Source organism: Homarus americanus, unplaced genomic scaffold (assembly GCF_018991925.1).
Source record: "Homarus americanus isolate GMGI-L3 unplaced genomic scaffold, GMGI_Hamer_2.0 scaffold51859, whole genome shotgun sequence".
Lineage (NCBI taxonomy): Eukaryota > Metazoa > Arthropoda > Malacostraca > Decapoda > Nephropidae > Homarus > Homarus americanus.
This window is the reverse complement of record NW_024711292.1, coordinates 18545224-18559437: the sequence shown is the minus strand read 5'-3', so window position 1 is coordinate 18559437 and position 14214 is coordinate 18545224. Positions and strand designations below refer to the sequence as shown.

Below are 14214 nucleotides of genomic sequence, written 5' to 3'. Positions count from 1 at the left end.
ATTGGAGCACTTGTCTGACATTAAGTAAGACATATTTATTTTCAGGTTTTTAAGGCGAGCGTCCAGCTGAAAATACGATGAAAATCGTAAAATTACAAAAATATTCAGAAAAATTCCTGAGGAAAGCTGTTGCGTATGGCTATCTGCTGACATATTTTGATTGCCTAATTCGTAATATTTATGTAACTATGCATGATTGTTCTACTCCCCCCCCCCTTCTGTTTTTATAGCAAAAGCTGTAGAAAAGTATTTATAATAATATTTTGGTGTAAAGTAATACCAATCACTTGGTAAAAGTCAGTGTCTGGCACCTTTATCAGCTAGCTAGCAACAGGACGAGAGTCAGTTCCCCATCAAACATGCAAGAGTGAGGTACGATCGTGAGTTGCTCTCACGCCACCTTTATCGGCTCGTATCACAAAATTAGTTTTTCTAACATTTGAATCCCTAAGGCTCGGCCATTTGTGGGCCGATTTTAATAAAACAAAAACTACAGTATAGTCTCGGTTTACGCGATCAATTAAACCCATGGAGGTCCGCGTAAAACGAGAAACACGTAAACGAAATAACAGAACATAATGGATTCATTGAAATAGAGACTGGGCCGACCCCCAGACTACCCTTTTTCCGACACAATGCGTACGTTGTAGTAAAAATAACATCTTAATTTTATGATGATATGCACACACAATTAATATTTAAGAGAAATATCAATAATATTAGGTTATTTAACACTTACGTTAGTAGAAGAGATGGCTGGGCACATGGGGATGGTGGGTTGTTTCCGAGGCAGAGGGCAGATTATTGGCCCTCACCTGTATCACTTGTATCACCTGTATCACTATCCACCACAGAGGCTAGCAAGGCCTCCTTGTCAAACCCCTCAAAGTCCATATCCTCACTATCACTGACTTGGGCTGGCTGTGGTGGGTGGTGGCTGAAGAACTCGGTAATGTTTTGTTGACTGGGCGACCTAGGGCGCACCCTCCCACTCCGCTTCCCGCGTAAATGATGTAATGTACCTCGTAACTAATAATTGCCGCGTCTGGCCAGGTGCCGCGTAAATGACCAATCGCGTAAAGGAAATCCGCGTAAATTGAGACTATACTGTATAGTAGTGTAATAACATATTGTGCATGATAGAGATTTTCTTGATATTTGACTTTGTTTATTATTTGCTGATTTATCCTTATAAATATTTAGAGGAAAATATGGTAAGTTAGGAAAAAAAATTCATGCACCCAAATCGAAAGTGATAATCAGAAATATCTGTGTTATGTTCAAGAGTATTAAATTCCTATAAGTCAAATGAATTTCAATGTAATCTAACGAGAAGTTATGGAGAGGTAAGATTTTGAAAATTGATAATAATATATGGGAAATATCAGGTATCAGGGATTAGAGATTAGGCAGAACCGATTCAGGGGTATAGCAACAATGTATCTTGTTTCTTTAATTGCTGACAGGAAATTGATACTGATTGATCAATTACGTATTAACAAATTTCGTGCTTCAGCCGGACGCTCCCCTTAAGCTAAAACTCAAGGTTGCTGTCACTATTCTCCACATTCTGTGTGACATTTTATGTTATAAAGGATGGTTCTTAACCTAACTTTGTATGCAGGTTTGTCTTCACACAAAAAAAATACTTAATGATTTTTAAAACAATATACAAATGTCAAAATCAGTGAACCTGTTTATTTTAACGGTATTTATCCAGTCAAGCCCTGATCAATAGCATCATGAACCTAAGCAGTTTCTCAGGTTTTATATGATTTTGTTAAATGGTGTATAAGTTATTGACATGGGTACTGATCATTGTTGTGAGTTTGATCATTTAAGTCATTATGTGGTATTGTTTATTTAATGTAATCAGGATCTTTTATTACCTAAATCTTAAGCCTTTTTTTTTCTCATTTTCCTCCCCTGTGTGGTGCTGTTGTTGCTGCCTCTCTGCGGGTGATTCACTGCTCGCCATGGTTATATCGTCCTCTATGCATGACTGTGGGTATTCATATGTATAATATTATTTATGAAAACTGTCACTCATTTATATGCATTAAATATTTCCTACATCCTTATGTTTGTACATTTTTTCATTTGTACATAATTTGAGTTGTGTGTCTGGTTCTCTTTAATATCATACATGTTATGAGAGGATTTTTTTATGATTTTGATGCTTTTATTTATATTTATTTACATTTTTTGTGGTTGGCTTTGGTTTTATCTTTTTTCATTTGCTGAAATGTATTTGTTAAAATAAATATTGGTTAATGTTTCATAATTATCATGTGTACTTGTGTTTTTTGTGACTGATAATTGCCTCCTGTCATTGACTGTTGTTTTGCTATCCAACTTTGGATCCAAAACAAATTGGGCAAACAATAATTGAACTATTTGCCCTGGATTGTGGTAAATTAAACCATCCCTCCTGTGTGACCCTCTGATAATGAATAACTGCCTGATAAATTTTCACAAATGATATCCTATGTCTAATGCATTAACATACAAAAAATCAAATGTTCTTTCATATATGTTTCTAAATATGAAATTTGTATTTTTCATATTACCTGTACCTGTGTTTGCTTGGTCTTTCATAAACTATAAATTCTTGTGGAATATATAACATTAAACCGACATTGATATGCAATCTTCGTTGATTGACTTAAATTGATAACATTCTTTCCTCCATACAATATGTTCTTTTAATTACCGGGTATTATGGAATCTTTTCTTCTTCCTTTTTTCTTTTTAATTTCTGTGAACAAAATCTTAACTGCAATCCTACTTACTACTTCTAATTACTTCTGTTCATTATACTATATCTTTTAATTTAATTTGTTTATTTTTAATTTTTTACCCACTTCTCAAAGATCTTGTGTTTTTTCCACTGTATTTAATATTGTAACACCCTGTCAATATTGCTTTGGTGTCAACTGTTCTCGGTATCTTTAATTTTCTCATAACTTTCTTGCCTTCTTATCTTGCACTTGGCAACTACTGGTATCTTCTCTGCAGTAAATAATAACTTGGTTTTTGTGCTTTAAATTATGAATATGGTTATGGTGTGGTGATGTGTGTGTCTCTATTTTCAATGCTTTTGTGTTATGATATGCAGTAAAGATTTACCCCTCAGGGTGGATGGGGGTGTTGCACAGAATGACTTCTTGATGCAGATGATCTCGACCCTGACAGGGAAGAGGCTAGAGAGACCAAAGTCCATAGATGTTTCAGCTCTAGGTTGTGCTTTTCTGGCTGGTATGGGTGCAGGTAAGTCTTAACTGGTGTATGGCAAGTGTGTCTTAGCAGATACTGCCTGTTGTCAGATGGCACATGTGACAACAGGCAGTATCTGGCAAGTTATTAAATTTAAAAAAATAATTTGACCAATATTAGTTTAAAAGGCTTTGTGATACAATAACAATATTTATTGCTATAAATAAATAAAAATAATCAGCCATAGGCAGGGATGGAGTATTCATGTTTGGTATTTTTATTTAAATGCATTCAAATACAGCATTTCAGGGCATTTGTATTCGAATACATTACTATTAGAAATCCAAGTATTTTCTTTCCTATTCAAATTTATTTTGAACAGATGGAAAAAGATTTATATATATATATATATATATATATATATATATATATATATATATATATATATATATATATATATATATTAACCCTCACTTTGCGGTTAATACCCGGAGGGTACCGGAAACGCGTAAAGTGAATAACATAACATATGGGATTAATTGAAATGGAGTCCAGGCCGATCCCCAAACTCCACTTTTTGACGACACATAACTATGTTGTAGTAAAAATAACATCTTAATTTTATGATGGTACATGCACACAATTAATACTTAAGAGAAATAGAGAAATACAGTCGCCAAGTTAATGTCCATTCAAATAATGGACACGACTCCCTCCCCCTCTTCTCACACTACACTGCTGGCTCTTCCCTCTGAGAAATTTTGGGGGGAAAACCAGGTATAGTAATAAATAATACCTCAAACTAAAGTTAGGATAATATAATTGACATTGCTGGATTCCTTGTAAGACCAGAAATATTTTGAATATAAATGTCATATATTTTTCACAAAAGATAACATATTTACTCAGATTAAATGTTTTATCTAAAATTTGTATGTCTAATGCAAAATATATGATGTTTATATTCAAAATGATCACCAAATTGTAAGAATTCCAGCAATGTAAATTATATTCTGGCCGGGTAATTTGTATGAATTTTATGAGCTAAAACAAATATCTTCAGTTAATAAAAAAAAAATATATTCTTCACGACACTATCTGTCAATCAAAGTACCCCACCTTGCCTCCCCCCCTCTTCCAACCGCCCGGTCAGTCCCAACCCTCCCCCCACCCCCCACCAATACTCCCTTCAAGAGAAAGAGTGGGTGAAAAAAATTAATTTTAACATTTTGTATTAAATAATACCTCAGATTAAAGTTAGGATAATATAATTGACATTGCTGGATTCCTTGTAAGACCAGGAATATTTTGAATATAAACGTCATATATTTTGCACAAAAGATAACATACTTACTCAGAGTGAACATTTTATCTAAAAATTTTATGTCTAATGCAAAATATATGATGTTTATATTCAAAATGATCATCAAATTGTAAGAATTCCAGCAATGTAAATTATATTCTGGCCGGGTAATTTGTATGAATTTTATGAGCTAAAATAAAAATCTTCAGTTAATAAAAAAAAAAATATTCTTCACACGGTAACAGATGGTCGGTCGCCGGTCCCTCCCTCCCTCTCCCCCACCCCCCACCAACGTCCCTACTAGATAAATGTGTGGGAATACCAGATTGTTTACCTTTTTAGTAATAAATAATAAATCAGACTAAAGTTATGATAATATAATTGACATTGCTGATTCCTTGTAAGACCAGGAATATTTTGAATATAAATATCATATATTTTGCACAAAAGATAACATAATTACTCAAGAGTAAACATTATATCTAAAATTTGTATGTCTAATGCAAAATCTATGATGTTTATATTGAAAATGATCATCAAATTGTAAGACTTCCAGCAATGTAAATTATATTCTGGCCGGATAATTTGTATGAATTTTATGAGCAAAATAAAAAAATTATACTTCACCGTGTAAAGGGGTACACCCACCGCGGAATGTGAGCATCCTGGGTTCTGGCAGGGCACCGCGTAAACGTGGAAACGCGGAATGTGGGACCGCGTAAAGTGAGGGTTGACTGTATATATATATATATATATATATATATATATATATATATATATATATATATATATATATATATATATATATATATATATATATATATATATATATATATATATATATATATATATATATATATATATATATATATATATATATATATATATATATATATATATATATATATATATATATATATATATATATAGTTCTGCTATAACGCGATAATTGTGTTCTTGTAAAATATCGTGTTATAGAAAATCGCGTAATAGAAATAACAGGGCTTATGGAGAAAATAGGGTTAGGTGCAGATTACTCGAAATCGAAAAAATTTAGTAGTTAGCCTAACACAAAGGATAGCACAGTCTAAATAAATGTTACATTTATATCTAATAATGAAATCATACAGTAAATTTAACACTTTACCTTGAAAAAATATGAATGTAACTTGATGGGGGAGAAGGGTGATTTTGAGGTTGATAACATCGAGCTTCTCTTCAAGTGTTATATCCTTTCTTTTACGATAATCACCGGGAATTCTATCATCAGAACGCTTTTTGGAGATATTCTTCTTTACCATATTCACAGTTAATACCACAAAATTGGAGAAATAGTAAGCAAAAATCGCGTTATAGCAAACAAGCGATCGCGTTATACAAATATTGTTCCGAATTCATAAATCGCGTTAGAGCAAATTCGCGTTATCAAAACACGCGTTATAGCAGAACTCACTGTATATATATATATATATATATATATATATATATATATATATATATATATATATATATATATATATATATATATATATATATATATATATATATATATATATATACATACATATATACATATATACAGTAAAGCCTCGGATAACAATGATTTGTCCAACAACTTTTTGTATTTGAAACCCTAGATAATTTAGGACCCAATTCAGTTTACATCCTTATTTCATTTGTATTTACGACCAAAATACAGTACTGTATAATAAAAATAAAATATAATTACATTTTCATATAGATAATAACTATATCCCGATATATATTATAAAAAAAAATTACTGTAAAAAAATGAAGAGCGCCTTGTGCAAAGAATCTGCCTTGCTAATGAATGGTAACAACACTCTGAGCTTGGCGGGCCTTTTATTTTCACGCATCTGGAACAGGAACTGAAGAAAAACTTTCTCAGGTTTCTTACAGCATTTCTGCATCCCTATTCAACATGAGCAAGTGATGGTAGTGCTGTTTCAAAAGCTAATAGAGAGTGTCTAAGCTTAGTTGAGAAACTAGATGTGTTAAAACGGTATGATAAAGGTGACAGGTCTGTGGATATTATATGGAGCAAGCAATGAACATATTTTCTGAAGTGGATCCATTAATAGAACAAAGCATTAAAATTTAAATAAACACAAATGATCTCTACATAAAGATGTATAATGAGAAAAGAAAGCAGCTGTGTAAGGTTCTTTCGACAGCTTTAATATTCGAAGGCCTAAACCATCAACTTCAGTTACACCATCAAATTCAGCATCATAAGCAGCTTCAACATCAACTTTAGGTTCAGTAACAGTTTCAGCAACAGCTTTATGGAAAGCTACAGCTTCAGCCAGAGTTGAACCTGATGACTTCGTCATCGGAGTAAAAACTCGCACAATATTCATTGGCTGTCCTTATATTTTAGACTTTACCGCCATTGGTGAATAGAATTTAAGTTTTACATGCGTAAATAATATTCAAAGCATATATGAACAGTAAATAAGTGTTGTTTTCATATTCATATGTTGAGAAATGATGATAGATTTTCACATGTACGCACTTACTGTTCATACTTTGGCGTTCCCAATCGTCTCGCCTTATTTCTTTACCATTAGTGGTTAGCTACTCCTAGTGTTTCATTTATTAACATTAAATAGCATTACAGTAGATGTCCAAAAATCTGGACTGCTTGGGGATTGGGTCGGTCCGGATTTTCGGATTTTCCTGATTCTCAGGCAGTACTTTTAAAATTAAAATTTAAGGAGGAATAAAGAAGAGATGAACAGGTACATTTTGATAGTTTATTCATTAGCAAATAAAGCATGCTTCATTTGTCAAAACGAGCAGTTTTAAAGAAAAATAAGGTCAACGCTAGACAAAAATGTAAACAAACTGTCTAATACCATGACGAGTCTTGAAATTCCTAAGCCATCCATCACTAAATGCGCACTCTGATTCAATGTTCATTTGCTCCTTAAAAGACTTTGCTTTGGCAATAAGCATCGGCCCAGAAATTGCCATACCTTCTGATCGTTTTAACAAAAACCATTTGTGCAACACTTTATCAAGATTTTCTAATTTGGGCCAATGTAAACTTTTTCTTTCAGCAATTTTATTGTAAGGCTCAGAAGAAGCTGTGAATTCTAGAATTTTATTCTTTGCCTTTTTTATATCATAAATTGTAGACTTTCCAATGTTGTATGTTTCCATTAGAACAGCATTGCTCACCTTACATTCTAGTTTCTTAATTATTTCAAGTTTGTCACTCAATTTCAATGTGTTCTTCTTTCTCTTCACACAACGAAGTTTATCTACTTTAGGGGCCATTATTATGGGCTTGTACTCTGTACATGGAAAGAGTAGGACTCAAAATTACATACGTTGTCACAGTTTGATTGCTTGTTTTAAAGTGGCGATCGTGTGGTCCTTTGTTGTCGCTGTGCAGCTGTGGCATTCACACATACACACAAAAGATTTATAGTGCCTCAAATTTTACATTTCAGTTCAAGCTAATTACAAAACTAACAAAATTAGTTACCTATAATTTACAATTACTTTTATTATTAGAATTATGTAAATTAATTTTTTAAAGCAACTCCATTCATTCACATAACCCACAAAAGCCTGCTAAATTTAAAAAATTTGAGTTTTCGAAAAGTCCGGATTCTCGGGTGGTCCGGATTCCTGGCATCCGCATTTTTGGACTTTTACTGTACTTAAAACATACTTACGTACATGTATTCAATTTTTTTAAATTAAGTTCACTACAGCTACAACCAGGGTCTTTTTTTCTTCAGTTTCTTATGTAGAACCATTGTCACTCACTAAAACAATGCCGTCTTGTCTCGTGTGTGTTTTAATATTCTACGTATTATTAATGAATTGCATTGTTCATTTCACATATATAAACATAAATTCAATCAAATAGATATTCAGTAATAAACAATAATAAATCTTTTGTACATATTCTTAAGAAAAATGATGCGGTATCCTTAAATGCGCACGCATATGTTGGCTTTCCCAATCCATCTCTTTTTTTTCTTTGCCATTAGTGGTTAGCTACTTCTATTGTTCCATTTATTAACATTAAATAACGTTACTTAAAACATTTTTTCTATTAATTTTACTACAGCTTCAACCAGGGTCTTATTTTCATTTTTCTCGTGTAGAACTATCGTCCCGGACTCCTGTACTGTAAACACAAACAAAAACAATGGCGTCTCATCTCCTCTTGTGTGACCATATTATTATTCATTTATATTGTATAAGTGCATTCAGAAACATTTTAAAGAATATAGTTTGCACTTTTCATTAATTGTATTGTTTTGGGGGGGGTAAAAAGCCACACAAAAGATATGAAAAGGTCACATGGGAACACATCTCATTATTATTGCTTTATTTTAATGGTAATTAATGATTAGCAATAAGGCGATTCACCTTGCATTGCAATATTGGAGGACACATTAACATCATTATTGAGGCTACTGTATAATGGAACAACTAGGGTGACCAGACAGTCCGGCTTTTGAGCACTCTGTCCTCCGTGCGGCTTCTCGGGCGGACGTTAATTTGTCCTCCTTTTGTTGTCTGACTAAAAAATTATATAAATTACCTCAAGTATATAAACAACAGGAACTGAAGGCCATAATAACCGTTAACGTATTTTTTATTATATGTAGTTGCCGTTGTCAACACAGCTGATAAGCCCAGTGTACCACAGTTTAAGTCAAGTTGTCCTTACCGTCAACATGTACGAGATGGTCAGTCTGCCAGGCATGATGGAGTGACTGACTTTTGGTCTTGCTTCAATTTAGTTATCATATGCTGTTTCAGCCGAGTAAAAATGAATATTCATTTCTTTCAGCTCTTTATTTATACTGTATGAATGCATGTATGAATGTAATATATACAGTGTGTTTAAAAAAAATTACATTTTTGAAAAATTACCACAAAATAGCATTCATCACATTACAGTGGTCCCTCAGTTAACAAAAGGTTCGATTACTGACCAAACTTTGATTAACAAAATTCTTACGACAAAACGCGTCTTATGCGCATCAGCTGATCGGCCAGTCCGACAATGCAGTAATCAGTTCTATGTTTACATTCGTTTCCAGTGGAGTAAATATCAAGAAAGTTGGTCTCTTGAATATTTCTGCATTTTTTATATTAATATTATTGGTCATTCTGAAATTTAGTTAACATATTGATAATATATACAGTACAGAACAGTTTTGTGTGCCCATCAGCTGATTGAATCACAACAACGCTTCTCAGTTTATTTTGTTTTACAGTGAAGTCAACATCCAGTTTGTTGGTCTCTTGAATATTTTTGCAATTTACATTCAAATTATGGTCATTCTGAAATTTAGTTAACATACAGGTGCTCCCCCGACTTACGACGGGGTTAGGGACCAAATCCAGGTCGTAAGTCGACATGGTCGTAAGTCCGACACCAGTGAGTGTACCCACAGGGGCACTCGAGACGAGCCACCCTCTCGCCTTGGACGGAAACGTTTCGGTATAGAAAATGCGCGCGTCATTTGAAAATATTTTTGGTCCGCGACTGCCGCGGTCGTATGTCCCGACGGACGTACGGTCAAAGCAGGTCGTAAGTACCAATGGACGTAAGCCCATATGGTCGTAAGTCGGGGACTACCTGTACTGATAATATACAGTGCAGAAATTATTATGAAATGTGAAAAAGGCATTAGAACCAGTAAACTCTGTAAAGAATATGGCAGGTCATCATTGACTGCCTCTACAAACAGCCATTTGATATGTAAACAAAGCTGCCGGGAATACGACATACACACCTCAAAGTAAGGTAAAATAAATTATTCTATTGTCTTATATTTATTATGTACAGTATACTGAACAGTATAGTACTGTATTTAGTTTATATTTAATGTTTTATTAATTTTAATTACCAGTTACAGTGCTTGCATGTATACTTTTCTGTGAGTTGGAACAATTACCAATATCCCATTGAAATAATGGATATAAGGTTATGCGCTTGGTCTGTGGGCAATTGTGTTTATTAACGAGGACCACTGTAAAGTATAGTGATATTTGACAAATCAACAATTTCTTAAGTATATTTTGTATTTTATACAACCTTTTTATATATTTCAACTCATTATTAAACACACTTAATTTAGGTTATGTAAATAGGTGTTTATGAAAAAAAATAATAAGTCCTCCATTTTGGAAATGGCCACTTAGGAAAAACCGCTGAGTGTTGTGTGGCACTGATTTGAGCTGTTTTCATGACAGACTTGATCAACACTGGGAACAGGTTCAGATACGATTAGAGCCAGTAAATGCCCAGTACAGTTAAAAATCAATTTCATGATTGATTTAAGATTATTGATTTAAAAACAACACCCACAATTAAGAAAAAAACAAATAATTTAAGCGAATCTTTCCTATTTTGCATTAGTCAATCTGGTGCATCATATTTTAAGGCCTAGCCCTAATGTTTCTCTGGGCACCCCTACATTGTCCTAAGAAAGACAAAGCTGTACTGTATATGTACTCAAAAATAATACTTCACCTAGACCTTCAGTACCAACTGTCCAAACATATCACTGTCACTTCCCCCATCTTCTCAGCCAGGGCTGGAGTGTTTTGTTTTAGGCTTAAAGTTTTATCTTATATACTGTAATATGTAGACTAAAGTTAAGAAATATAATTTGTATTACTAGAATCCTTGCAAGACAGCGAATAATTGACTATAAACGTCATATATTTTTGCACAAGAGATAAATATTTTTTATATCTCTAATAAAATTCTTAAGTGAACTAAAATTGTTATGTCTAATGCAGCTATAGCATTTTATATTCAAACTAATCACTATCTTATAAGAATTCCAGCAATGTAAGTATATTCTCCCATGTTAGTTGAGTGACATTTTATAAAGAGAAAAAACATAAAAGTCACTCATAAGGTTGAATAAATAAATAAGCACTAGACCTTAGCAGCAACTGTCAAACATATCCTCACCTCCCCTCCCCCATCTTCCCAGCCCAGTAAACAGACCATTTTGTATCCATAACTTTAGCTGTATTATAGTGTTTGTTTCAACAAATACTACAAAAAAAATATATTTGTTTATTCTATAAGATGGGCTGAGGGAATTGCATCAGGTGAACTCTCAGTCTTTTTAATATTTTGTGTTTCTCTCAACTACCAAACTAAATTATTCCATTGAAACAACACTTCGATTTAGTGTGAATTTGGTATAAAGTGGCCTCTCCTTGGAGTGTATCTCGCGTGCCAACAGTGCGTAACAGAGGCGTGACCGATCTCCCAGCGTCTAGCGAGGCAATCAGTGGTGAAAGATAAAAAGTAAAAAAAAAGCAAAAGGTATGAACAACTGTGAAGCACTTGGCATCATTATAGTTTTCCTTCTTGAATCACTTGGCATCATTATGAACAACTGTAGACTTGCCATCGTATGAACAACTGTGAATCACTTGGCATCATTATGAACAACTGCGGTCGCCAGCATCATTATGAACAACTGAATCATGGCATCATTATATGAACAACTGTGAGATCACTTGGCATCATTATGAACAACTGTGAATCATAGCATCGTGCCAGACAACTGTGAACTTGGCATCATTATGAACAACAGCAGATCACTTGGCATCATTATGAACAACTGTGAATCACTTAGCATCATTATGAACAACTGTGAATCACTTGGCATCGTGAACAGCTGTGAATCACTTGTCGTATATGCAACTGTGAACTTGGCATCATTATGAACAACTGTGAATCACTTGGCATCGTATAGACAACAGCGAACTTGGCATCGTATGAACTGTAGATCACTTGGCATCGTATTATGAACAACTTCTGTGAATCACTTGGCATCGTATGAACAACTGTGAACTGGCATCATTATGAACAACTGTGAATCACTTGGCATCATTATGAACAACTGTGAAGCACTTGGCATCATTATGAACAACTGTACAGTAAGTCACTTGGCATCATTATGAACAACTGTGAACTTGGCATCATTATGAACAACTGTGAATCACTTGGCATCGTATGAACAGCACAACGAACTTGGCATCATTATGAACAACTGTGAATCACTTGGCATCATTATGAACAACTGTAGACTTGGCATCATTATGAACAACTGTGAATCATAAGCATCATTATAGCCAACTGGCCAGATCACTTGGCATCGTGCCAGACAACTGTACACAGTAAGTCACTTGGCATCGTATGAACAACTGCATACAGTAAGTCACTTAACGGCATTATGAACAACTGTACAGTAAGTCACTTATCGTATGAACAACTGTACAGTAAGTCATGGCATCATTATGAACAACTGTACAGTAAGTCACTTGGCATCGTATGAACAACTGTACAGTAAGTCACTTGGCATCATTATGAACAACACCAGCACAGTAAGTCACTTGGCATCGTATGAACAACTGTACAGTAAGTCACTTGGCATCATTATGAACAACTGCTGATGAAGTCACTTGGCATCGTGAACAACTGTACAGTAGAATCCTTGGCATCATTATGAACAACTGTACCAGTAAGTCCACTTGGCATCGTATGAACAACTGTACAGTGAAGTCACTTGGCATCATTATGAACAACTGTACAGTAAGTCACTTGGCATCATTATGAACAACTGTACAGTAAGTCACTTGGCATCATATGAACAACTGTACAGTAGAATCCGCCAGCATCGTATAACAACTGTGAATCACTTGGCATCGTATGAACAACTGTGAATCACTTGGCATCGTGCTGAACAACTGTGAATCACTTGGCATCAATTAACCCAACTGTGAACTGGCATCATTATGAACAACTGAATCACTTGGCATCGTATATGAACAACAGCGAACCCAGCATCATTATGAACTGTGAATCACTTGGCGTCGTATGAACAACTGTGAAGCGCCAGCATCATTATGAACAACTATGAACTTGGCATCGTACTTGAACAGCTGAATCATAGCATCATTATGAACAACTGAAGCACTTGGCATCATTATGAACAGCACCAGTACAGTAAGTCACTTGGCATCGTATGAACAACTGTGAACTTGGCGTCATTATGAACAACTGAATCGCCAGCATCATTATGAACAACTGTGAACAGCATCATTATGAACAACTGTGAATCACTTGGCATCGTATGAACAACTGTGATCACTTGGCATCATTATGAACAACTGTACAGTAAGTCACTTGGCATCATTATGAACAACTGTACAGTAAGTCACTAGCATCATTATGAACAACTGTACAGTAAATCACTTGGCATCATTATGAACAACTGTACAATGCAGTCATAGCTCATTATGAACAACTGTACAGTAAGTCACTTGGCATCGTATGAACAACTTCCAGCCCAGTAAGTCACTTGGCATCATTATGAACAACTGTACAGTAAGTCACTTGGCATCATATGAACAACTGTGCAAGTAAGTCACTTGGCATCATTATGAACAACTGTACAGTAGAGTCACTTGGCATCATTATGAACAACTGTTACAGTAAGTCATGGCATCTTATGAACAACTGTACAGTAAGTCACTTGGCATCATTATGAACAACTGTACAGAAAGGAATCACTTGGCATCATTATGAACAACTGTACAGTAAGTCATGGCATCTTATGAACAACTGTACAGTAAGTCACTTGGCATCATTATAATACGTAATGAAA

The 14214-nt window shown here is 34.3% G+C and overlaps 1 protein-coding gene across 4 annotated transcripts in view; it reads left to right on the top strand.

The window, feature by feature from the left end:
• The window catches only part of LOC121854641 (putative glycerol kinase 5), a gene marked incomplete at its 5' end in the record, with an annotated part of 197031 nt that overhangs the window by 162120 nt on the left and 20697 nt on the right, over positions 1–14214 (top strand). Inside the window, 1 exon segment of one of the 4 annotated variants that reach the window (XM_042349522.1) lies at positions 3159–3270. In XM_042349522.1, coding sequence (XP_042205456.1) covers positions 3159–3270 — 112 coding nt within the window. 4 annotated transcript variants of the gene reach the window in all.